The sequence below is a fragment of the Pelodiscus sinensis genome, chromosome 3 (genome assembly GCF_052426305.1).
Source record: "Pelodiscus sinensis isolate ZL-2025 chromosome 3, ASM5242630v1, whole genome shotgun sequence".
NCBI lineage: Eukaryota > Metazoa > Chordata > Testudines > Trionychidae > Pelodiscus > Pelodiscus sinensis.
The window spans coordinates 22178096-22205077 of NC_143054.1; the positions used below are offsets into that span (position 1 = coordinate 22178096).

Below are 26982 nucleotides of genomic sequence, written 5' to 3' on the forward strand. Positions count from 1 at the left end.
TTTTTGACGATGCCCGTGTAGGGGCATTCATTCAGTATCACCACATAGGGAAGATAGCTACCTTCTGACAGCTACCCTCTGACTTCTCCACTTCCAGCAGCAGAGTAAATAGTGAACAACACTGCACCTATTTAACCTCTCTGAGCTGGCTAGATTGCAGCACAAACAGGTACAGCTGCAACCCACAACAAGAACACTAGACACAACCTAATAAGTAGTAAACATAGATGACAGGCACTGTCCCCTAGAATTCATTCAGATCCAGACAAGCAAATGGAATGATAATAATACTGTGCTTTTCTTGGCACACTTGCTCTCTCTCTATCTGAGGCTCCTAAAGTACTTTGCAAAATGTACTGAGTCCAGTTTTGCAAAAACACATTAATTTTAAGGCCAAAAGCAACCATTAAGATAGACTTGTCTGCACTCCTGCATAACACAGACAATTGAATTTCACCCAATAAAATTCCTGCATTGAGCCCAGTAACTTGTAGTTGACCTACAGTATATTTTATAAACACATGCCATAATGACTGTCTCACTGCAACTGACTTCCAGCATAGGTAGGTAGATTCAGGCAAGCTCCACTCACTCTGGTGCTAGTGGAATAAAAGTAGCAGAATTAACAGAGCTGTACAGACAGTGCCTTCCTTCTAGGAGTCCATGCGTTTGTCTCATGCCTAAGCCTCAGTGGGATCCCCAACTCAGTGACAATAGGAGGCAACCCCACCTATCTCAGCAGTGAGGCTTAATCCAATAGGCATTCTCAAAGGAAACTTAATGCCACACAAAAGGGCTGAAGGGAAGTGGAAGGAGGAGGAGAAGGAGGAGACAGAACTGCAATGCTTTTTACTTGGTTCTGGCCCAGAGTGGTTAAAGTGACAAGGCAAATCTACAACAAAGCTGGGAAGAGATCCCAATCGTCTTACCCCCTGTCCTGTGCTCCATAGCCTACTGCAAGCTTTTTGGGGAACAGGGATTATCTTTTTGATCTGTTTGTAAAGCACCTAGCACAATGGGATCTGACTCCCTGATATCACCACAATAATAATAAAATAATAGTGAATATAACCTAACATCATTCTAGCTCCCTATAGGAAATATCCCCATGAATAGTATTATATACCTTTAACAGGGTACTGTCATCAATAAGAGATGAAGATTAGTGGAAAATGAAGAATAATACTAAGAACAGGAAACCTGAACACTATTGTCAAGCACAACTTGACAGACATTTTCAGGGAGGCCAGAAGTAGGCTCATACTCACTGAAAATATATAAAGAGTTGTGGCTATTGATGGGAAGACAGCAGATGTATCTAGTATCTAACAAAAAAGCACCCTTATGCTTTTGAGTAGTGTCACAGTACAAACACTAACACATTATCGTTAGTATTAATCTCTATGCTCCTACTTCCAACAGCTCAGTGCAGGAAAAAGTATTCACAGACTTAAAAAGGAAATGCAATGAACTGCAAAATGGAATTGGGTTGCAACTCAAGGAATCGCCATGCAGTATGCGAGTCACTGACAGGCTGAAACTTTAACAGAGACAAGCCCCAGAGCACTTCTAGCTGAATGTTCTCTAGTTTCCGGTTCTCAGGTACTGCTTTTCCCCTCAGGAGTGCTCTTGAGTCTTCAGTAATCACTCAGGATTGCCTTCATGTAACTGGGTGGTAACTATATACAATCAAATGCATCCCATTGAAGTTAAGCTTTTCTTCTTAATGAACAGGCATAAGCACCACCCTTGCTTCAGGTAATTGGTAGCTTTCTATAATGATAATCCTACCCTGTAATTACCTAGAAGTGTTTATAAATGTATTTATTAAAACGCATTTATAACAAAAAATACCTTTTCCTGAAGCCCTTTATCCATCCATGCCATTAAGGCCACAACTGTCAGACGTGACTTCACTACCTATGAGTAGTGACAGGTGTATAAACCAAAATTCTGCCCTTCAATTCTCTTCTGCAATTCGTATTATTTATAATATACATCAGAGCACCTGAAGATAGACTTGATCTTTATATCTGGGAGGAAAAGGTAGATGTTTTGTTTTAGTAAAGGCTCAACAGTATTTCAGTGTAAATATGGAACATGGTGTTACAATGTAATCAGTTTATTTTTTGTTCTGATGATAACTGTTTTTCCATTTTCATTGCCTCCCCAAAACTCTCCTGTCAGCTCTTGCAGCAGCGACTGTGGAATAGCTGCCATTAACGGTCCTCAAATATGAACATAACCCAAAAAAGCAATATTCCCTTAAAAGGAGATAAGTGGGAAACAAGAATTTATTTTAATAGGCGTTCTATATATTGATATGAAGTATAGCTAAAATGTAGCAACATTCTTATTAGTCCTCTCTATTTTTAAATTGAACAAGTAAAATGTGCCATTGAGCCAGTGTGCTATTCCTGTATTAATGCCAAGGTATGATTAATTTTTCATTGGTATTTTCAGTTTGCTTTTTTTTCATAAGATTCCTTGAAATTTCCATGAATCCTAATGGAAGTATGTAATCTAGAATTGTTGCCCACATATTATAAAGTTTGGGTATTTAATTTATCAGGGTGAGTCTTACTATCCTTTAATATCTTTCATGATTTGTCAAAACAAATAATTAGGTTTTCAACACCTAAACCCAGATTCAGCAAAAAATTTAGGCATCTGAGAGGAACAGGGCTTAGGACACTTCCTTTTCCTCACCATCTGCTCTTGGCTAGCTTAGGTGGCTATCTGCATGGTATGTATAGGGAATCTGAGGACTGGATCCTCAATGGTATTTAGGTAGGGTTGCCAGATGGTTTAACCAAAAATACCAACCCCTCTCCCCTCAAAAAAAAACCACGGGGGGGGGAGGGGGGGGGGAAAGGGAGAAAACAAAGTTGTTGAGCAAAAAATAAAAGGACCCCGAGAGAAATAAATAAATAAATAAACCAGCATGGCCCCTTAAAAAAATGCCTTCGAGGCTTTTTGGCCCTAACAGGCTGACAGCGACCAGTAACCATCTTGTCTTTCTGCTCCGGGCCGGACAGCTCCTCTGTGGAACCAGGCTAAGCACCTGGTATTTTTGCCTTCTGGGAAAAAAATCAGAAAATACCGGACATTTTAGGTGTCCAGTATTTTCTGATTTTTTTTACTGGACAGGAAGTGAAAATACCAGACTATCCGGGTCAATACTGGACACTTGGCAACTCTATATTTAGATGCCATTAAAATCTATGGGATTTAAGTATCTAAATATCATAGAGGGTCTGGGCCTGGACCCCTCACTAGGCAGCAGGTATGTTAAAATTAGGCTTTGCAGTGCTTAGTGTTGCAACACCTAAGTTCTTTGTGGATAGCAGAGGAGCCAACAACCATGCCGGCCCCTTGTCAAAGTGAGGGAGGGAGGTTGGCTTCATGCTCCTGTAAGGGGTGGGGCCTCTAGTGAAAGGGGTGGGGCCAAGGCAGCCAGCCCTCAGTGCCACCGAGAGCCATCAAAAGGACATCAGACTGTTGCCATAGAATGGAATGTGATGTCACAAATTTAGCATTCCAGGTTCCCTACAAGGACTGTAGTGGCAGGGTGGGGTAGGGTGGGGCGGGGCGGGGTGGGGCGGGGTGGGGGAGGGGGAATGGGAAGGAGGGACTGAGGGAGAAACATCATTTATACTGTAACATCATTAATAATTACCAGATGTATGAAGAACTTTATGAAAAGAAAGAGGAAGGTAAATACCTTGTATTGTTTGAAAGATTTCCAAGGTGTAAATGTAAATGTCTTAGCATAAAAATGGTATGCATGAATACAGGCACTTTAAAAGATAACATCAATAGGAGGCATTCAATTAAATAGGAGGCAGTCTAGATTTAAATTTAGATTTCGTGGAAAAAATAGAAAAAAATGTCCTACTAGAAATGTGTTCATGATTTTAAAAAAATCAGTGCTCTCAGTGCAGAATTTTATTTAGTAGTGTTTATTTTAACTACAGAACAGATGGGCTTACCCCAAATGTTAATCTGGTGGAGCAGATGAAATTATAATTATTTATTATGTGCATTACCATAGAGTCTAGTCATAGACCAGGAATCTGATAGTGTCTCACCAGCTATGTCTAGCAGCATGTCCTGGCTTTCTGCCCTGGGCTATAGCCTTTCCCAGGCTCCTTCCAAGCACATCTCACCATATGACATGAATCTGGAAGACTTACCAACCATTAAATTGCCCTGTATGCATCTGGTGCCTTTTGTAGCTAAGTCAGTGAAATCACACAAATCAAGTGTCTCTGCGGAATCCATTTTGCAGTATGGGTACCTTATGTCATAAGGACTGACTATTGTCTACCTTGCATTCATAGAATACTAGAACTGGAAGGGACTCCGAGGGGTCATCAAGTCCTGTAACCTACCCTTACGGCAGGACCAAGCACCATCATCCCTAATAGATGCCTATCTAACATGCTCCAGTGACAGAGATTCCACAACCAACATAGGCAATTTATTTCAGTATTTAATCATCCAGACAGTTAGGAAGTTTTTCCTAATAGCCAATCTAAACTTCCCTTGCTGCAATTTTAGCCCATTGCTTCTTGTTCTATCCTCAGAGTTTCAGGAGAACAACTTTTCTCCCTTCTCCCTTTTTAGGTAATTGAAAACTGTTTCATGTCCCCTCTCATGCTTTTCTGTCTTTGGATTCCCCAAGACACTTGATGCAGTGAGAAACAATCCAATCCTGCTCAACAGAACTCAAAGAGCACCATTAAATATTTCAGATGAAGCCACTGAATTTTGCATTTTGAAGGTAATGGCTTGATTTCTAAGTCATGGAAGCTAGAACACTTCAGAGGTAGGACTCAGGTTCATTGGTTCAGGCCACAGAGTTGAGGGTGTTCATACTTTCTGGTATCTGGAAAAGGGTAAAAGGAATCTTCATCACTAATTGAAGGGGTCAATTTAGAACAAAAAATACTGGAACTCAAAACCAATTGGTTTAGATTTCAATGTAAGCTTACATTTTGGAGCAGAATATGGCAATTAGCACATTTTGTAGTGGTTAAGAATAAGGTCACAATAAATAATAACTATTTTAATAAAAAATGAGTAGCCTTGAAGCACCTTAGGGTACATCTACACAGCACCATTATTTTGGAAAAACTGACAACATTTCAAAATAACAAAGTGAACGTCTATACAGAAGCAGTTATTTTGACAATGTCAAAATAATGTCCAGCCGGAGGAGTTCTTACTCCGACTCCTGTAACCCTCATTTTACGAGGATTAAAGGAAGTCAAAGGAAGAGTGCTCTGTTTCAAAGTAAGTGCTGTGTAGACATTCGAAATAAGCTATTTCGACTTAAGCTATGTAATTAGGGTAGCTCAGATTGTGTAGTTTATTTTGAGTTTAGCCCTCCTGTGAAAAGATACCCTTAGAGACTAACAAAATATATAAAGTATCATGAACTTTTGTGGGCAAAAACCACTTCCCCAGGTGATACTCATGATACTATACACATTTATTATTATTCAGATGAAGTAGTGAATTTTGCCCACGAAAGCTTACGATACTATATATATGCTTTTATTAGTCTCCAAGGCAGCAACCTATGCCTTGTGAGCCAAATATGGCTCGCTTAAGTGAGCCATATTTGGCTCGCAGCTTGAGCTCAGTCCTCTCCACTTGCTCTTGCCCTCGCAATGGGGAGCCCACATTGGCAATCCAGCCTTGAGCCCCTTGTGATATTGGAGCCAGTGCCAGATTCCTGGGGGGAAGAGGGGAAGGGTGGAGGAAGCCCTAAGCCTCACTGTGCGATCGAAGAAGATGGAGGGCTCCTTCCCCTTCCCCCAGCTGGAGGAACAAAGCAGAGACAGACGCGCTGCCTGGAGGCTTTTCCTGCTATTTCACTGTTCAGAATCTGGCCAATGGAGCAGCGGGAAGTCATGTGTGGGACAAGGAGCCTGAGAGCAGTGCAAGGTGCAAAAGCAGACCCGGCCACCATATTGTCTGCAAAGGATCCACTGCTGCCATGGCTGTGTTCCCAATGCTCTGCGCACTGCTCTGCCCCCACCTTGCACTGCCCACACTTGCCGTGCACTCAGACCCACCAGAGAACCCCATGGGGCTACTGGAGTCCATCATCGGCCTGAGCTCCTTCTTCCTGGCCTTCCTGGTGCTGGTGGGCTGGATCCTAGCCAGCCTGGAGAGCTATAAGAGGCACGACTGAGGGGGCTGATTTCCATCACACCCAGACCTACTGGCTGGACTCCCTGCACTCCTGGCAAGGCATGACCTCCATTCCACACTTGGCCCTTTGGCCGCTAACTTATTCCATCTCCCATGGGGAGCAGCAGCTGGTTGCCATGTGGGAGTGACTTGCATCTGTAACAATGAATAAACCCTGTTACAGACACGGGGGGAAAAGGTAAGTGCCGCCCATACTCTGCACCCTCTGCCCCTCCCCACACAGAGACCCTGCACTCCTAGCCTGCTCCTGCACTCCTAGCCTGCTCCTGCCCCCCCCACCGCCTGCCAGACATCTACCCCCAGCCTGCTCCTGCTCCTTACCCCCCTAGCCAGACACCCACCTACATCCTGCTCCTGCACCCTCCCCCCTAGCCAGACACCCTACTCCCAGCCTGCTCCTGCACCCTACCTCCCACTCAGATCCTGCACTTCCATCCCTGTCCTACTCACTGGCAGTTCTGTCCAGCACATTGGACCACTAATTTGTGGCCCCACCCCACGGCCTGGCGTGGGGGTGTGCACAAAGTTCACTAACCCAGGAACTCCAGAAGAGTTAATCTGGACTGAGGCCATGAACCTCAGTCTGTGCTCTGTCCCTCTTCCCCCCACAACCCATGGAGCTGGAGTGCCAGGGGAATGAGGTGTCTCAGTTAGGGGTCACATCAGTGAGGGTATGTCTACACTACCCTTCTAGTTCGAACTAGGAGGGTAATGTAGGCATACCGCACTTGCAAATGAAGCCCGGGATTTGAATTTCCCGGGCTTCATTTGCATAAACTGGGCGCCCCATTTTTAAATCCCTGCTCGTTCGAACCCCGTGCCGCGCGGCTACACGCGGCATGAACTAGGTAGTTCAGACTAGGCTTCCTAGTCCGAACTACCGTTACTCCTCGTGGAATGAGGAGTAACGGTAGTTCGGACTAGAAAGCCTAGTCCGAACTACCTAGTTCGTGCCATGTGTAGCCGCGCGACACGGGGTTCGAACGAGCAGGGATTTAAAAATGGCGGCGCCCAGTTTATGCAAATGAAGCCCAAGAAATTCAAATCCCGGGCTTCATTTGCAAGTGTGGTATGCCTACATTACCCCGCTAGTTCGAACTAGCGGGGTAGTGTAGACATACCCTGAGAGTTGGGATTTTTTGGAGGCGTTGTTTTTTTGCTTCTCATTTGTGTGGTCCCCTACTGATTTTTCTGTGGCTCAATGGCCTCTAACCCAAAAAAGATTCCCCACCCCTGCCATAAAGACAATGTTGAAACTTTTTGTGTTGGACATAATATTTTCTTTATTTAAAAATGAAACCTGACCAAGAAGCCCCCAATTGGGGCTCAGCTCCCATCTGGCCACAGCATCATAACACTCCTGCAACCCCCCTTCCCCACACACACCAGCCCTGAGCCCATCCTACACCAGATGCCCTGAACCCCTCATATCCCCACATCCCCAAACTCCTGTACCCCTGCATCCTCAGACTCCTGCACCACCACATCCTCAGCCCCCTGCCATAACACTCCTGCACCCCACCACACCCCAACCCTGTGCTCTGAGTCCATCATACATCCAAACACCCTGCCCTGAGACCCCCATACACTCTAACCCATACTCCTGACCCTCCACATAACCAACCCCCTGCTATAAGATTGACAGAAGACAGCCTGAATGCATGCATGAAGCTGGATTTGATCAGTTATGATGTAAACTTCAAAGAAATGTGTGAAAAGATGCAGCAGCAGAAGTCCCATTAAATAAAGTCTGTGAGTCCATTTCATTTATGCTATTATTAATCATGTCAATTATCAATAATATTAAGTTGCATATTTTCAGTCATGCAAATGGGTATGCTTATACAGCTCTTTGCTGAGCACTTATTCTGACTTTTGATGTAGTTTAGTTCTTTGGTTTGAAAAGGTAGCGATCCCTGCTCTAAGGTGCTACAGGACTACTTGTTATTTTTTTAAAGTTACAGACTATGACGGCTACCCCTCTGAGACTAGTTTTCATCAATAGAACTCAGTGTGTTTTACAAAGAAGGTCAGTCACGATTACCATTTTACAGAGGGGAAAACTGAGAATGATTTACCCTAGGCCATCCAGCAGGTCAATGACAGAACCAGCAACAGAATCCAGGTCTCCTGACTCTCACTCTAATGCACTATCCACTAAGCAACATTGCTTCCATTTAAATAATTCACAAGCCCTCCAGGGGTATTCACTGTGTTCTGAGTTTTAGACTAGCCACTCTGGGTATGTCTAGACTACATCCCTCTGTTGCCAGAGGGATGTAAATTAGACATACTGAAATTGCTAATGAAGCGGGGATTTAAATATCCCACGCTTTATTAAAATAAAAATGGCTGCCACTTTTTTGCCGACGCGGCACTTTGCTGACAAAAAGCGGCAGTTTAGACGGGGATCAGTCGACAAGGAAAGCCTTTTCTGACCAATCCTGTAAACCTCGATGCACGAGGCATAAGGGATCGGTCGGAAAAGGCTTTCGTTGTCAACCGATCCCCGTCTAGACTGCTGCTTTTTGCAGGCAAAGTGCCGCATCGGCAAAAAAGTGGCAGCCATTTTTATTTTAATTAAGCGTGGATATTTAAATCCCCGCTTCATTAGCAATTTCAGTATGTCTAATTTACATCCCTCTGGCGACAGAGGGACCAGCCAAAGCTATAGTGTATTCATGACTAAGCCTTGTATGTTGTGTTATATTTAATGAACAAAGTTATTTGAACTCTACTGTTCCCATGTAGTCCCTTCACATTATATTTGTTATGTAAAGAGTACAAGACATAGTACTCACCAAGCCACTGAGAGCCATCCAATATTACCGGTGGACATATCATTGTTCTTTTGTCCATATACTAGTGAGAAAATCTTAGGACTTTTCTGCTATGGTATATGTTAAAGCAGCTAAACTGTTGTGCAAGTAAGAAATCTCTAATCCCATTGACAAAATCAGTGCCTGATGCTGCAACATAATATTAAATGAATGTCAACACTAAGACTTGAGACATTAAGGTGAACCGCAGTTAGTGTCCAAGCTGAAAGGGCCACATCATATTTTTTTTTCCATGTTCAAAATTCATCATTATTCTCCTTTTTAAAAAAGCCCGAATAAACACCAGTAGCCTGGCAGCTACTGTCATAAACCAGTGCTGAAATATTAATTCTCTAAGGAAACAGATTTCAGATTATGAAAGGGAATTTCCTTTGACCCATCCATTCTCTCTTTTTTATATTATTAATAATGTTTTTTAATTACTAATATTTAGGATCTGATCCCAGGTCGAAGGATTTAGGATCAGGTCCACAATTCATTTCTTCCAGTGATCTTAGGGTACTATGTAAGGGTGAGAAACTATGATGGGGCAGGCTGTGTGTATAGGATGGTTTGCAGCCCTGGTCCCTGCTGGCCCCCAAGCTGTGTATATCTGTGTGAGTGTATGTGTGTGTGGTAGGCGGTGGAGGGGATGACTATAGCTCTGACACCTGGTCTCCCCACGCTGGGTGTATCTGTGTGAGTGCATGTGTGTGTGGAGAGGAGGGGGTAGTATAGCTCTGACACCTGGTCTCCCCAGGCTGGGTGTAACTGTGTGAGTGCATGTGTGTGTGGAGAGGAGGGGGTAGTATAGCTCTGACACCTGGCCCCCCCAGGCTGGGTGTATCTGTGTGAGTGTATGTGTGTGTGGGGGGGGGAGTATAGCTCTGACACCTGCCCCCCCCCATGCTGGGTGTATCTGTGTGAGTGTGTGTGTGTGCGGGGGGGGGGGGGAGTATAGCTCTGACACCTACCCTCCTCCCCAGGCTGGGTATATCTGTGTGAGTGTATGTGTGTGTGTGTGGGGGGAGTATAGCTCTGACACCTGCCCCCCCAGGCTGGGTGTATCTGTGTGAGTGTATGTGTGTGGGGGGGGGAGTATAGCTCTGACACCTGCCCCCCCAGGCTGGGTATATCTGTGTGAGTGTATGTGTGTGTGGGGGGGGAGTATAGCTCTGACACCTGGCCCCCCCAGGCTGGGTGTATCTGTGTGAGTGTATGTGTGTGTGGGGGGGGGAGTATAGCTCTGACACCTGGCCCCCCCAGGCTGGGTGTATCTGTGTGAGTGTATGTGTGTGTGTGGGGGGAGTATAGCTCTGACACCTGGCCCCCCCAGGCTGGGTGTATCTGTGTGAGTGTATGTGTGTGTGTGGGGGGGGGGAGTATAGCTCTGACACCTGCCCCCCCCCCCAGGCTGGGTGTATCTGTGTGAGTGTATGTGTGTGTGGGGGGGGGGGAGTATAGCTCTGACACCTGGCCCCCCAGGCTGGGTGTATCTGTGTGAGTGTATGTGTGTGTGTGTGGGGGGGGAGTATAGCTCTGACACCTGGCCCCCCCAGGCTGGGTGTATCTGTGTGAGTGTATGTGTGTGTGGGGGGGGGGGAGTATAGCTCTGACACCTGGCCCCCCAGGCTGGGTGTATCTGTGTGAGTGTATGTGTGTGTGGGGGGGGAGTATAGCTCTGACACCTGGCCCCCCCAGGCTGGGTGTATCTGTGTGAGTGTATGTGTGTGTGGGGGGGGGGGGAGTATAGCTCTGACACCTGGCCCCCCAGGCTGGGTGTATCTGTGTGAGTGTATGTGTGTGGGGGGGGGGAGTATAGCTCTGACACCTGGCCCCCCCAGGCTGGGTGTATCTGTGTGAGTGTATGTGTGTGTGGGGGGGGGGGGAGTATAGCTCTGACACCTGGCCCCCCAGGCTGGGTGTATCTGTGTGAGTGTATGTGTGTGTGGGGGGGGGGTAGTATAGCTCTGACACCTGCCCCCCCCCCAGGCTGGGTGTATCTGTGTGAGTGTATGTGTGTGTGTGTGGGGGGGGAGTATAGCTCTGACACCTGGCCCCCCAGGCTGGGTGTATCTGTGTGAGTGTATGTGTGTGTGTGGGGGGGGGGTAGTATAGCTCTGACACCTGCCCCCCCCCCAGGCTGGGTGTATCTGTGTGAGTGTATGTGTGTGTGTGGGGGGGGGGTAGTATAGCTCTGACACCTGGCCCCCCCAGGCTGGGTGTATCTGCCGGGGCTCGGTCGGGGCTCGGAGGGCGCGGCCCCGGCTGGCGGGGAGCAGGCGGAAGGACAATGTCTGGCTGGGCGCGGCATAGCGAGCTCAGGGCAGGGCCCGGCCCGTCACCACTTCCCCAGCACGGCGGCAGCAGCGGGGCGGGGATGCCCGGAGGCCACTGGAGAGCGCCGCGCTGACCCCGCTGCTGCCGCGTCCCTGTCGCTGCAGAGACCCTCCTCCTCCTCCCCCCCCGCGCCGCCCGGCAGCAGCAGCGGGCACCGGCAGCCGCCGCCCGCCACCATGAGCTCCGGCAGCTCGGAAAGGCGGCGGAGCAGCCCGAGCTGCGCCAACACCCAGCTCACGCCGGCGCAGCAGCAGGAGGCGGCGGCCGTCGCCGAGCAGGACTGGCAAGCGGCCAAGGCTTTCTACGACAACCTGGTCTCCACCAAGCGCCCCCGGCCGGTGAGTGCAGCCGGCGGCAGCCCGGGGAAGCCGGGCGGGGCGCGCTCTCCGGGGCTCAGTAAACAGCTGTGTTTGTGTCCTGCCTTCTCCCCTTCATCCCCCTCCCCCCCGCCGATCCTCTCCTTCCCTATCCAACCCCCGTGCCTGGCTTCCCCCTGCATCCCCCGGCCACTGGGTGCCACCCCCGCCCTCCTGGGTACCACTCTCACCCCCATCCAACCACCACACTGTCCTCTCCTCCATGGGTGCCATCCTTTTCCCTACCCACTCTCAATACCTGGCATCTCTGGGGGCACCCCATCCTCTCTCCCCCTTTCCTTGTGTGTCGTCTCTCCCTCCTTCCCTCTCTCTCCTTCATCTCTTGCCTGCCTGCTCATCCTTTGATTGTCTACAGCCTAAACCCCAAAATGCCATCACTGTGGCAGTCTCCTCCCGGGCTCTCTTTGACATGGTGAAAGACAGGAAAATCTATGAAGAGGAAGGGGTGGAAACCTATGTGAAGTACCAGGAGGAAAATGAGAACCTCCCCCTAAACCCTGGGCCAGCTTTCTACTTTGTCAAGGTAAGAGACCCCATTTCAAAGTTCAGGAAGCTTCTGTTCTATAAACAGTCTTGCAGGGTTTCCTGCCTGCCTACACCCCTCCCTGGAGCCAGAGTGCTTGGTAAATACATCTGTTTGCACAATCATGTCGCCATTAGCCTTTACTCACACAAAAATACACTAAACATGGCTGCTAGGCTTATATGGTGGGAGGGAACAGGATGTCACAGAACCAGGGAGGATGCTGAGAGCTCAAACTCAAATTTGGGGAAGAGGCGGAGTCTGCTACTGAACACAGTGAGGCTTCTGGAAAATGATTTCAGGCCTAGTGCCCGTTTGAGTTGCTTGAATAGTCTCAGCTTGGCTCTTTATCTCCGGACTGAAATAAATTGGAATCATTTTGCTCTCCTCTCCTCCTTGAGTCCTTAAAGATAAATATATGTAAGATCATATAGTGTTCTCTGAAGAACTGGCACAGCTTAGCTGGAGGAAGTTACTAGCTCTTGGCAACCTAAGATAAAGAATGCTTCATACAGAAGGTGTGGTTAGGATAGAATGATTGCATAGCAGAATCATAGTGCAGACAGAAGGTACATTTTTTTAAAGGCATTGTCAGATAATTTAGGCCCCAAACCATGGGCGTAGCTGAATGTGGGGCTGGATAGTTCCCAGCCCACCCACTTAGGATCCAAGTGTAACCCTTAGCCCCAGATATGCTCTGGCCACAGTGTTAGCCCTGCCCAGAACAGCAAGCTGCCATATGCTGGGTGTACACACTCCTGGCCCAATCAGAGGGGGAGGGACAGAAGTGGCACAACAGCAGGGCACCCGATAAGCTGTAGAAGGGTGGACGGGTGGCTAGCCTGCCTAGGGATGGCTATTATCAAAAAATCTAGGTTTTCTGTGTCCAGGAGCATGGGGCAGCATGGCCAGGATGGGTGCTGAAAGACATTCACACTGGAAAGTGGTGTCTCTTCCTGGGTGTGTATGTGGGCACTGGGAGCCCCTGGCCAGAGCATCCATTGCCCTATCCAAGTCCAGCTGAACTGGTGGGCTTGGTCAGAGGTAGGCCCCGGTCCCCCCTGCCCTCATCATTGCAATTCAGGCTCGGGGAGGGAGGAGGAGTGGTGACAGTGTGAGCACAAATCAGCAGATTCATGTGTTCCAAAAGTGAGAGGGAGGCAGAGGAATAGGACATGGAGGGCTCCGGTGCCCCAGAGCATGAGAGGGGCAGGGGAGAAGGGGCTCAGACTGCAGGTGGAACCCCACTGGGTTACAGATTGCCCACCACTGAGGCCCACTGATTGAAACATGGGACACTCAAGCAGCCCACTCACTAGTCTTAGTTGCCCATCGCTGCTATACAAGTTGTCAAATTCTCAAAAGATACAATTATTGTGGGGCAAGAGAACAACTTAGTTTTTACTCTATTTACTCACTTCAATTAGAATTTGCTTGACTAAAGAAGTGAGTTCAATATTCATAGAATTTCTTGCATTATTTAAAATATTTTGGCTGGTTTCAAACATTGCTGGTGCAAGGAGAACCAGGCTAAGACATTGACTCTGATTCAGGAGCCTCTATGCAGGAGTGAAACTGACTATTTTGTTTTCATTGTGTGAGCTAAGAAATACCGCAAAGGTAAACAGGCCTTCATGATGTAGGGTAAACTATATTTAAAATAGTCTTTCATCTTTGGTTATTTACACGTATTTTACAAATAAAGACTTCCGCAGGGTTGCTTGAGTGTAATAGAGAATCTGTTCCAAAGCATTCATTAAACTTCTTCAGGGAATTGTCACAAACAGGCATCACCAAAGCAGTTTTTTGAGAAGATCTACTGGATTGTCGGTAATTGAATAGAGCAGCTGGGAGGAAAAAAATCTATGACATAGCACTTCCATGTGGATTTAAAATAAACCTACTGTTTCTAAGAATAGCCTCAGAAACGCTATGCGTAACTAAACATTTTTTAACACTTTTGACCAAATTATGGGTACACTGGGTAAGGTTGTAAAATCCTGTTTAGTTAAACGGTTAAATGTTAAGTTTAACCTAGTAAATGAGGCAGACAGAGGACAAAAGGATTGGAATGTGCTCACAATATTTAAAAAAAATACATAACATACTATCTGTGTATTTGGTTAGGCGATATGTAATTGTTTTACTCCTGCTTTCAATCCCTAAGGCCAAAAAAAGGCCATTGAATCATCTATTCTGACCTCCTGCAGAACACATAGATCACTACATTGTAAGTCTAATGGGGGATTATTTTCTGCTTAGATGCAGAAATGATCAGGTCTGAAATGGTATCTTTCTACAAAATCCTTTAAGGGAAAACTTTAATATATGGTTATTTTAATTTGTTATTTATATTACCATAGCACCTAGGAGACTAGTCACACCAAAACCCAATTGTGGTAGGCACTGTACAAATCAGCTTTGCCCAAAGAGATTAATGTCAAACAAAAGTCAAGGTTTGCTGACTTTTGGAGCCTAAAACCTCGAGTTTCTCACTAAAAAATCAGTTTAAGTTTTCAAGTCCAGAAAAGTAACTTTTCTAGGTGAAATAAATTTCAAGAAATTTGCAGTAATAATAAGCGTGATCAGTGCAGTCACTGACATATATGTAATTTTATACCTCACTGCATCCACAAGCTGCTTGGGAATGTGTTCCAGATAATGACAAAAATAAAAACATGATGAAGCATCATAATATGCCAGCATGCTAACATCTCACCCTTATCTGATACTTCAGTGAATATACAGTGTTGTTGTAGCCATGTTGGTCCCAGGATATTAGAGAAACAAGTGGGTGCAATAATATCTTTTATTGGACCAACTTCTATTAGTGAGAGAAACAAGCTTTTGAGCTACACAGAGCTCTTCTGCAGGCCTGAAAAAGGCACAGAGAATGACATAGCTAAATACAAAGATCAAACAGATTATTCAGCATAAATAGCACATACTGTAAAGCAACATTCAAGATGAGGTTAATACTCCTAAATTATAGGGCACAAATGGAGGTTAGTGGGTAACAGATTGTTATAAGAAGCCATAACAATGTCTTTATGAAGACCATGATTTTTAGTGTTTAATTATGAATTTCAGCTTCCAGGATGGTCTTTTAAAAATGTTGTGCATGTTTCCTTTGAAGATGAGGACTGATAGGTCAGAGTGATTGCTTTGTGAAAATTGTCCCACAGAGCAATACTTATCTCTTTTACCAACAGAAAATGGTCCAGTAAAAGTTATTGCCTCTTCCACCCCATCACTTCAATAAATAGTCAATGTTCTGTAACACTGCAGGTCTGTGAATACAAGAATGGAAAGGGGACTTAGGTCTTATCCTCTCTCTCTGTGAACAGGATCTCTCTGTAGGTCTGTAGATAGCTGTCACTTAAAGCTTTCTTAAGCATAATCCATATAACAGGGCCAAGAATTTCAAAACTAAAGTGTTTAAAGGTAGGTTAAAAAAATCTTGTTCTTTTATCTTTACATTTACCCTTGGTCAGTGGTTCTCAAACATATTTGATCAGGCCCCTCTTCTTTGTGTATGTAGTTGTTTATGCTCCCACCCCTGAAGAGCATATGCCACCACCCAGCCCTGAAGGCAGAGCAGAGAGCAGTTGGGCACCCAGCTCTGAAGGCATTGCTAAGACAACAGAAGTATCAATACCAATTTTCACAGAAGACTGGCCATCCCCTTGTCACTTTTCTGTGCTGCTGCAGCCTCCCCAGGGCTGACAGTTGGTGCCCTGGCATCTTCAGGCAGGGGATTAGGGGACAGGGAAGGAAAGCCTGAGCCCAGGTTGCCTCCCAGTGGGGATTGAGGGGAAGGAGAGGAAACACTGAGTGGCAGTCCCATCCACCCTGGGCTGACAGATCTTTAAAAAAATCACAGCTCCACAACTCTCATCTCCTTTGACACATTCCCATGCCTCCCTTGGGGGGCAGGTCCCAGAAAAGGACCTGGGGGTTACAGTGGATGAGAAGCTGGATATGAGTCAACAGTGTGCCCTTGTAGCCAAGAAGGCTAATGGCATATTAGGTTGCATTAAGAGGAGCATTGCCAGCAGATCCAGAGATGTCATTATTCCCCTTTATTTGGCATTGGTGAGGCCACATCTGGAGTATTGTGTCCAGTTCTGGGCCCCCCACTACAAAAAGGATGTGGACGCATTGGAGAGGGTCCAGCGGAGGGCAACCAAAATGATTAGGGGGCTGGAGCATATGACCTATGAGGAGAGGCTGAGGGAGTTGAGTCTGTTTAGTCTGCAGAAGAGAAGAGTGAGGGGGGATTTGATAGCAGCCTTCAACTTCCTGAAGGGAGGTTCCAAAGAGGATGGAGAGAGGCTGTTCTCAGTAGTGACAGATGGCAGAACAAGGAGCAATGGTCTCAAGTTATGGTGGGAGAGGTTCAGGTTGGATATTAGGAAAAACTATTTCACTAGGAGGGTAGTGAAGCACTTTAATGGGTTACCTAGGGAAGTAGTGGAGTCTCCATCCCTAGAGGTGTTTAAGTCCCAGCTTGACAAAGCTGTGGCCGGGTTGATTTAGATGGGATTGGTCCTGCCTAGAGCAGGGGGCTGGACTTGATGACCTTCTGATGTCTCTTCCAGTTCTATGATTCTATGATAAGGGGATGGTTTGAGAACATGATCTTGATAACTAATTGACCATTCATTATCAGTGGGAAATAGGTCAATGGAGGGATGATAAGAGTTACTATAGAGAACTTTCTGGGTGTCTGGCTGGTGAGTCTTGCCCACATGCTCAGGGTTTAACTGATCGCCATATTTGGGGTCGGGAAGGAATTTTCCTCCAGGGTAGATTGGCAGAGACCCTGGAGGTTTTTCGCCTTCCTCTGTAGCATGGGGCACAGATCACAGCTGGAGGATTCTCTGCATCTTGGGGCCTTCAAAGTATTTGAAGGCTTCAATATCTGAGACATAGGTGAGAGGATTATTCTAGAGGGGTGGGTGAGATTCTGTGGCCTGCACTGTGCAGGGGGTCAGACTAGATGATCATAATGGTCCCTTCTGACCTTAAAGTCTATGAGTCTATGAGTTTGAGAACTTCTGCCTTAGGGTAATCAGGATTTGTTCAGCTCACTACTTGGGTTAGAAACCTTCAAGGGAAATAGGTATTGGATAGGGCAGGATTTAATGCTCATTGTTTAGGGACAAATTATCAGACCTGCCTTTCTAAAAGGTGCCTGCATACTTCTTGCGCACACCATTTATGCATACAAAGCAAGTAATCACACCAAAAAGACATTTTATACTTATTTGTGAATGTTGCAGGAGCAATATAGATGTTGAGTTTAGAAAATATATTTCATGTTAGCTGTATCCATTAAAAAAAAATCATAAACAATTACCAAAGGGTACCAGCAGGTGCCATCTACAAATAGCTGGTCCCTTGAGAAATCTCATTATCCTAAATCAGGATAAACTCCGGTCAAAGACTGATCACACTAAAACAAATGTATGTCAGCTTTCAGAATCTAGAAATATTAGATTCCACAATTCATCTGGAAACTAAAAGAAGACCTTTGGTGGCATACAGAATTTTTACACATTTATTCTAGTTGATGATATGTATCCCAAGTAAAAAAAACCCTCATTATACAGTTGAATTCTGTAACTTTCATAAAATGTCATAACAAGTCCTAGAATATTGTTCCTGGGAGGTGAAGAAGAGAAATGAATAAAACAAGTTTGGCAGGTTTAAACTGCCAAACTGCTTTCCACATTCTTCTTCAAGCCAGGGCCCATATGTATAACCAAAATTACTCTGATTGAGAGAATGCATATGTTTATGCACTTAAATGTTTCTAACCTGCAGGCACTGGAACAGGTCAATGCCCGGCTTCGTGAACTGTACCCTAAGGATGAAGAGCTATTTGATATTGTTCTGATGACTAATAACCATGCCCAAGTGGGAGTGAGACTCATAAACAGCATCAATCACTATGGTAAGTAAAATAAATAACACTTTGTAGAGCATGCTATAAACTAAAGCATGTTCAGTTTGCCTGCTCTGACCCTGGAATGGGTAGTTTCTTTGATACAGATACTCAATGCTAGGTGAATGATGTTTATTTGTGTGTGTCAGAACAAGTGAGAATTTGTTAAACGGGATTTGGCCCAAAGCTCTAGACTTAACTTGTCAAGTCCGAATCTCAGTTTCTAAGACAAAGTCCTTGAATGTTTATTTATTTCATATTTTTTATGTCTACACTTGCAATCACAGAGCTGTCTCAGAGGGACGGGGAGGAGGGGGTTAGTGGGAGATAAAGAACGATCAAACATTGTGTCCAGTTAAATCTCTTAAAATTGTTGTTAAAAGTCAGACTACTACTGAAGATGGAAAACTGCTTCAAAATGTAATGTTAATTGAAAAATAAGATTCCTCTTATATGACTGCAATGCCAGTTCCTCAGCTGATGCAAATTGGTGTCACTCCATTGATTCTGAATAGTCACTTTGTAAAACTGGAAGTGTTCAGAAGGACAATGAGGAAGTCCTTAATTGAAGATCTGGCCACTATGTCCATCTCAAGATTCACATTAAGTTTCAGTCTTACCAACATGTAACTACAAGAGTTGTCATACCAAATTAGACCATGAGTGCATCTAAGCTGGTATCCCAACTCCAGATGATCCCATGTTTAGAGGAAGGGGGCAAAGTAGCTGTTGTTCGGTAAGAAATTGGGACAAAGGTACATCATAGACAGGTCTTAACATTTAAGAAATTTCGCTCTGTTCAGCTAATAACTGCATTTTGTCTGTGTTAGAATAAAAGCACAAGGGTTGCACCTTGTCTCACACTGTTTATTTCCTCTGTATCTGAGATTTTCATGCCTGTTTTTAGGTTTATCGATTGAACGCTTCTGTATGACTGGTGGAGAAAGCCCTATTGGTTACCTAACAGCATATCTTACCAACTTATACCTTTCTGCCGACTCTGAAAAAGTCCAGGAAGCTATAGAAGCAGGTTTGGATTGATTCTTACCTTGGTTTATTTCTCACTCAAGCCTATTAACACATGAACTCATAATTATACGTATCTTTTTCACAGGAGATGAAAATATTTCAATAAATATTGAGTGCAATATATATATGTAATATGAACTTGTCACTGATTTTATTTAATTATTATCCTTCTCCTTTGATCTTGTTTCTTATAACTCCTCTCTTTGACCCCAGCATTGTGGCAGTAATGCCAGCCTAGCCAACCCCTTTCTTTATGTCTTGCTCCCAGTTTCATATGTTCATCCATCCTGCTCCTCTCCCTGGCATGACCACCACCAGTGTGCCAGTCCTCCCTTCCGTTCTCATCCAAATTCTTCCTGATGTGACCCCGTTCTCTGATGCCAAAAATTACCTAACATCCAGTGCCGTCTGCACCACCACATTAGAAAGAGACCACTTAAAATAAAAACAAATCTTGAGTAAATATTGTCCTCAAATTTCTTATCTTCTATGTGTCTTAGGGTACAATCCTTCAAACACTTATAAAGTAACTAGCTGGAGTTACCCAGCGTTGCTCAGGAAACCGGAGGAACAAAATGTAGAAAAACAGTTCATCATCTTGTTTTGAATGGTAGAAAAGTTGCACTGATTTCTATAGGGATTAAAATATAGGTCTGCGTCATCCCCGGGGGGGGGGGGGGGGGGGTGGGGGGAATGTGGCCCCAGGTGGAGGGGAGATTACATGCAGGAGGGGCTGCAGGTGCCGCGGGGGGCAGGGCAGGTGTCCGAGCCGTTGTGCATGTGGAGGTCGGGGCACTGCGTGCCGGCACGGGGTGGGGGAAAGAGGGTTGCTTATGTAACCTTGCGGGCGGGAGGGGGCAAGTCCCGGATGGCGCTGGGGGCCACAGGCGCTGGTTATGGGACCTAGGGTGGGCAGGGAAGCCACTGCAGTGCAGTGCGACAGGTTACTTTTTTATATTTACAGGTTAAGCTCGGGCCCGATCGGGTCCAAAAGTACCTCAAAGCTTTCTCCTGGATGAAAGGTTATCCCATGCAAAGTTTGGTTGCGGTAGCTCTTATAGTATCCAAGTTATTAGCGCACAAACTTACAAACTTCCTCCTTTATATATTAGACTATGCATGAGAATAATCTTACTTACATCCATGAGACTGCTTGCGTATATACAGTTACTCCTGAATGTAAATATATCTGGGATTAGACTGTGACTCTGGGCAGTGAAGTTTTGTGCTCATTCTGTGTCTATGCCACTGCAATAACAAATAATAATGTTGAGTCCACTGGAAACTGCTAACTGAAGTTGGTGTATTTTCAGGCATTGCATCTGCTACAATGTTCACTGCAAATAAAGATGTACCTTACTCTGATAAGCAGCTGAGGGTGGCGTTTGATGGGGATGCTGTTCTCTTTTCTGATGAGTCAGAGCAGATAGTCAAAGAGCATGGATTGGATAGATTTTTTGAACATGAACAGATGAATGAGAATAAGCCCCTTGCACAGGTATCTGCTTCTTGAACTTTTGAAACAACTTTTGCTTTTGTATTGCTAAGATTATAGTTAATGGTGAGCCTTGATTTTGCTTTAGATACTTTATTTTTCTCATAAGTTTATAGATTAACATGTCTTGTTCTTCATGGGTGTTTTATTTTTGATTCAAAGAACCTTTTAAGACAGTCTTTAGATTGCATGTTTGATATTTAAGGGCCTGATCCTTCAGTCCTTACACAGGATTCCCATTTTATTAGAAATATCGCATGAGAAAGAACATGAGGTTCTTGTAGCTACCTCTAGAGGTATTTTCATTTAATCATCCCAATGGCCTGATCCAGAGCCCACTGAATTTATCAAAAAGACTGGTGTTGATTTCAATGGATTTTGGGTGTGGTCCTAGCTGAGGTGAGCATGGTAGCCTCTATCCATTTACAGCAATCAGTCCTGCCTCCAAACATAGTACTCTGAAACATTTCGTCAATATTTGTGATCCTTTGTTGCCTTCTGTGCATGTAACAGAATTCATATGCCTAGACTTGAAATGTAATATCCATTCATTCTTCATTGCACATTTTATTAACATGTGGAACAGCTAATGTATACATCCCAATAACGTATTATTAATGCGATGGAATTTGTTTCACATGCCAGAATGGTTTAAGTGTAATATTTGTTTGTGCTCATTGTCAAGCGGAATTATGATGTCTCTTCAAGAATGCAAATACATTAGAATCAACTTAACCAGCTTTACTTTCATTTACACTGGCATAAATTAGAATAAGGGCCTGATCACTGAAAGCAATGGAAATTGTGGGTACTTAGTATATCAGCCCTGGTCTACACTAGGCCCTTATTCTGAAATAACCCCCCCCCCCCCAAGTCTGAATTTATAAGTGGTGCATCCACACTACCAAGCCCATTATTTTGAAGTAATGGACTGTGAAATTCAAACTCTGTATACCTACTTTTCACAAGGAATATTGCTGACTCCGAAACAGTAATTTCAAAATAATGCTAGTGTGATCGATAGGGATGTTGGATATCGGGTAATTAAATAGTTGTGTAACTGCATGAAATCTTTGCGGTTACATGACTGTTCAGTAGTCCACGGAGGCGGGGCCGGCAGCCAGTATGCTCTGGCCCCACTCTCGGGGAGCCCCCTACCACTGTATGCTGCTGCCTCTCCCCCTCCCCCCATAGAGGTAGCAGCATGGGGCGGGGGCAGGTGTCACCACGGAGCCAGCACTGGGGGGAACCAGCTTTTAAGCACTGGGTCCTGCTCTCCCCACTCCCCCGCCTGCTGCCTCTGATATGCGGGGGGGCGGGAAGGGGATGTATGTAGTCAACAAGAAATACGCGTAGTCAACAAGTTTAACTGATAAGCCTAAGCCATCCCTGGTGGATGCTTCAGAGCTGTTAATTCAAACTTATTGGCCTCCGGTAGGCCTCCTGCAGCTCCCTGGAGTGCTTCCACTTTAACCGAGCCTGCCTCAGACTAATTTTGATATTTCCCCATAGTGAGGACACACTAGTTTGAATTTATTAAATCCGGAGTTCTTAAGTCAAATTTAGTAATTTCAAAATAGTTTCCTAATGTAGCCTTAGAGTTTGACCCAAAATAGTTTTAGTTTAAAATTCTGGGCCTCATCCTCTGTCACTTAAACTGATGTAAAGTTGAAGAAACTCCACAGAAGTCAATATACTTACACAAGTGTAAAAAAATCAGTATGAGAATATAATTAGGTTTCATTAGAAAAAAAGTAAAAGGTATGTTTTTTATTTGATGAACCCTGGACAGAAATTATAATTGTGTATTAGGGCTCCCCATCAATGTTCCCTCTCATTTTTTCCATCCATGTGCAGAATAAATTTTGTTACATGCACTGAAGGCATGTGCAGATGCACACCACCAGTAGAACCATATGCTTCTAAGGGCACTCTGCTAAACAGTGGGGCAGCATTTGAATCATTTTTGGGTGGCTGACCCAGCGCTCATCTAACAGGGAACACTACTCCCCATACCCAGTCACTGTCAGGATCCCCCTGAACTATGCACTATAGACAGATTTGCACAATTCCTGCCATAAAGATCATATAATCTAAGAAGATGGGCACCATGCAAAGAGTTTAAGAGGGATGCACTGAATTATATCAAAATTATTATATACAAATAACTTTGTGGTGTAGGGAATTCTATTATGCAGATAGATATCAGTATTCAACAACTGCCCCACAGCCAAGCTGTCATTTGCTAGTTGGTTTGATTTGTAGGCATTGTGTTGAGAGAGGATTCCAAGGAGGAGCCTTATGAATCATGCATAGAAGAAAGTAGAGATTGGACCTCCCTGTTCCAACACCTTCGAGACCTGACTGGTCCCAGATGAAGGATTTTGCCAGACCAGGGGAGGTCATTTCTGGATCCCCTGCTGCTGTCCCACTTCCTCCCCCGCCGGCCCTCTGGCCTCCCAGACAGCTCATCACCTCCTACTGGCCCTGCTATTCTGCCAACTCTGCTGAGCAGCCATTGCTGCCTGGTTCCGGTAACCGTAGGGCAGCTTCACGTGCCATGCTGGGGCTCCAGTACCCATAGGGCAGCTGCGTGTGCCGCGCTGGGGCTCTGGGTTCCATAGGGCAGCCACACACATGTCTCCCAACCCCGCTGGGCAGACCTGTTGCCATGCCCTGGACAGCCTCACCAATTTGCTGTGGGTAGCCCATTGCCCTGCTAGTCCTGCAGTGATCCATGGCACTGGCCCTCCACTGGGACTCTCTGGTCCTGCAACATCTGTGCTGGACCACGGATGTTGCCAGACCAGAAAATCCCGGTTAAGAGAGCTTCAACCTGTACAAAGATGCTTATGGGAAAAGTGCAAAACATTAAACATGTTTCTGGTATTTCATGCCTAGGGTCCTTTGAAAGGTTTTCTGGAAGACTTAGGCAAGCTGCAGAAGAAATTTTATGCGAAAAATGAACGATTAGATTGTCCTATACGGACCTACCTCGTCACAGCTAGAAGCGCAGCAAGTTCAGGAGCCAGAGTGCTGAAGACTCTTCGTAGCTGGGGTTTGGAGATTGATGAAGCACTTTTCCTCGCAGGAGCTCCAAAAGGACCAATTTTGGTGAAAATCCGGCCTCATATTTTCTTTGATGATCAGATGTTTCACATTGAAGGAGCACAACAATTGGGTACAGTAGCAGCACATGTACCTTATGGCATTGGTCAGAAGTACTACAAATCCAAACCTAAAGATGACACTGTTAAAAAATAGCTTCTCTTTAACTTAGAGAGCCTCTGACACATCAGTTAAGTCTGAAAACTCTACATTTGTATATTATAAGGAGTATCTTTAAGGATTTTACTTCAGTGGCTAAATACATTTTGAAAGGAAATAATTTTTATATAGACATGTTTTAAAAGTTTTATACTCCTATTCTTGAACACTTTTGGTTTGGTTTGCTGGGGCTAGCACTATGGATTTTTAATATTAGGAAAAGTCTTATATTGTTTTTATAGTTTAAACCATATATAATATATATAACTGTGTGACTTCTCTGAAAGGGTTGTAAATGGGCTATTTCTAATATGAATCATGCTACATAAGGAATACTTACAGGTTATTTTTTAAAAGACCAAAACCACAGTGTGACCATGTTTATCTGCTCACAGTCAGTTTGTTGAATATGTTATCAGTGATTTTGTCAGGAATCTTTGATTTGTATGGGTGATTTGTAATTCCAGTAGAAAATATTAGTCTGTGTGGCCTTGTGTTTACAGGAACCCTTTATTTTTCTACACTATTTTTCTTACTTGAATAAAGTTGACTTTGCAGAACATTGTCATTTTTCTGTGTTGTAGGTGATGGGGAGGGATTCCTCAATAAGGACCATTCAGAAGTTATAGCTTTTCTGAGGCCTATGTGAAATGAGTTTGGTGACTTCAGTTTAGTTTCTGGTCAATCAGTGTCTACTTCAACACTACATTAGTGTTCATTTGCATCATTGCAGATAAGCTCAGCAGAGGACCAGAGAAGGAGTGGGTATAGAAAAGGGTATTATCCACACCACATACCTTCCCATCCGACCAGCAGTCTATCAAGAACATGAAGCCTGTTGGCCAGATGATAGTTAGCATTCTTGCATTGCTTCAGTCTGTGTTGATGTGAAGATAGAGGGCTTTTTTCTCCAGAACCATCAGCCCTTAACTAATCATGAGTTTGTTCATCATAGTAGTCAGACTTTAAATTGATATGGAAGGTTCTGTTCCTTGATGCTTTAGTTATTCAGGTTTACTTTCAGATTTGTAAGCTACATGTTGCAAGATGTAAGTAATGTAAGGTACTCAAGAACACATTCTGGCTGAGATAGTTAGCACAAATTCCATTTCATCTTTCCAAAGGAGGTTCTTCTTTACATATTTATAAAGTTTCACAACGCAAACTACACAAGTGATCAATAGAGCTCTGTGAGGATACAAAATTTGTAGCCACATCTGCAAAAATGATCTGTGGATATCCACATTGACGTCTGTGGATACCCATGGATTGAAAGCGGATCGATGCAAATTTGCAGGGTTCTAGATACAAAATTTGCATCTGCATCCATATCTGCAAAAATGAGCTGCAGCTATCCATATCCACACCTGCAGATACCTGACTTTTCAATTAACCGATATTTAACATCTCTAGCAGCTACTACTATTAGAAATAAGGATGCTTGACACTTCACAGAATTGAGCCCATGAATGATGGCCCAGAATGTACAGGTTTGACTTCATCTACCTTTGTTGCAGGAGTATTGTGGTTTTGATAAGGGTAAATGTTTGTAAGACATTTTGAGATACTTCACACTTCTACCGCTTTCCATTTGAGTATCGGTTTGTTTGGTTTGGTTTGGTTTTGGTCATTACACTACTCGGCTGTTGTAAGTATTTAAGATGCTTTGTGATCCTGATTGATCATGCTTATCTTTTAGTGGCTGAATTGTCATCAGTTATGCTATTTTCTAATTTGACTGGGAAAAAGGTTTGTCCTGAGCAAAAACCTAGACCAACATTTTCTTTCCAAGTAGAGTAATGATTTTTTTTTTCAGTGCTCAACTTGAGTAGCTTTGATTTTTAATGAGTGGATATTCAGCCCTTTATAGAATCAGATCTCTTTAAGGAGCCCCAAGTTGGGCACCCAAAATCACTGCCACCTTTGCTAAATCTTGGCTCTGGGAACTTTGTCTGAGGAGACGGGAGGCAATGTTTTGAGAGAGAGGATTCAGCTGAGTGGACTTAGTAATATCTTTTCCAATCCCTGCTAGATCCTGGAGAAAGTAATAAATTAATCTCCGGGGACCAAGCTGTACCCATTGACTTATACCACCTAGAACCCCAGTGAAGTCAGGGTAGAACAAGGCCCTAGGTTTTAGTACTCCCTTGAGATATGTGTTATGAAAAACAGGAACCTACTTAGATAATAGCAAGCTCTTTATTATGCATTATATTAAATCAGCAATCAATATAGATATATATCTCTCTCCTGAAGTTTTATACTACGAGATGGAAGGCTTTTTTCTTGTGTCTTTTAAATCGTTTTGAAGGGGGTCCTTAGGCCCTAGATAGCATTTGTAACCCAATTTAATTTATTTTTCATTGGGTGGATAGTTCAAAGTAACCTGACATTAAATACTGTTAGTTCTTTTGAGAAATATTTCTACAGAAATTGATTTGCAATTAAGCCACTTATAGGTTCACTATGTTGTATGTTCTCTCATTTTTGCTTTCGTAAGACTAACCTTCATGCTTTTGTCTCTAGATTGGCCCAGAGTTTGCATTGGGAAACCTAAAAGAAAGAAAAGGACTTCTGCATAAAAATAAGGAAGGAAACCTTGCTAGAAGCTTTCAGTATCTAAGATCAGCCTATACATAGCTGAATCCATATCCATAAGTGCATTTGTGATCTTTTCTCTATTAGTTCTATATATTAAATTCACCCATAATCAGTCATTAATAAAAAATGTAAAATGTGCATCTAGCCATCAGTTTTGCAATTAATTTATTAAGCAATATCATTCAGTAGCTCAAATCTGCATAAACATTGAGTATGGCTTCACATAACAGTGGCTATGTAGGGCTAGAACAGACCTGGGCAAAATACGGCCCACAGGCTGAATCCAGCCTGCCAAGCCACTGGAACTAGACCGCGGAGGCAGTGGGGAACCCCAGGCAAATTCCCCTGCTTGCCCC

At 44.3% G+C, this 26982-nt stretch overlaps 1 protein-coding gene across 5 annotated transcripts; it reads left to right on the forward strand.

The window, feature by feature from the left end:
• Positions 1-3559: 3559 nt before the first annotated feature.
• Positions 3560-26764, forward strand: NT5C1B (5'-nucleotidase, cytosolic IB). Of its 5 annotated transcripts, none has more exons than XM_075923443.2 (8): positions 3560-3716; positions 11489-11722; positions 12117-12284; positions 18114-18243; positions 19142-19264; positions 20577-20761; positions 23660-24056; positions 26552-26764. In XM_075923443.2, the coding sequence occupies exons 1-7, from the start codon at positions 3687-3689 to the stop codon at positions 24020-24022; spliced, it is 1233 nt and encodes a 410-aa protein (XP_075779558.2). In that variant the 5' UTR covers positions 3560-3686; the 3' UTR covers positions 24023-24056; positions 26552-26764. The 5 variants fall into 5 exon arrangements, with proteins under 5 accessions (XP_075779558.2, XP_075779559.2, XP_075779560.2 ...); XM_075923444.2 differs by having other exon boundaries at positions 23660-23939; XM_075923445.2 differs by having other exon boundaries at positions 23660-23872.
• The last annotated feature ends 218 nt before the right edge of the window (positions 26765-26982 follow it).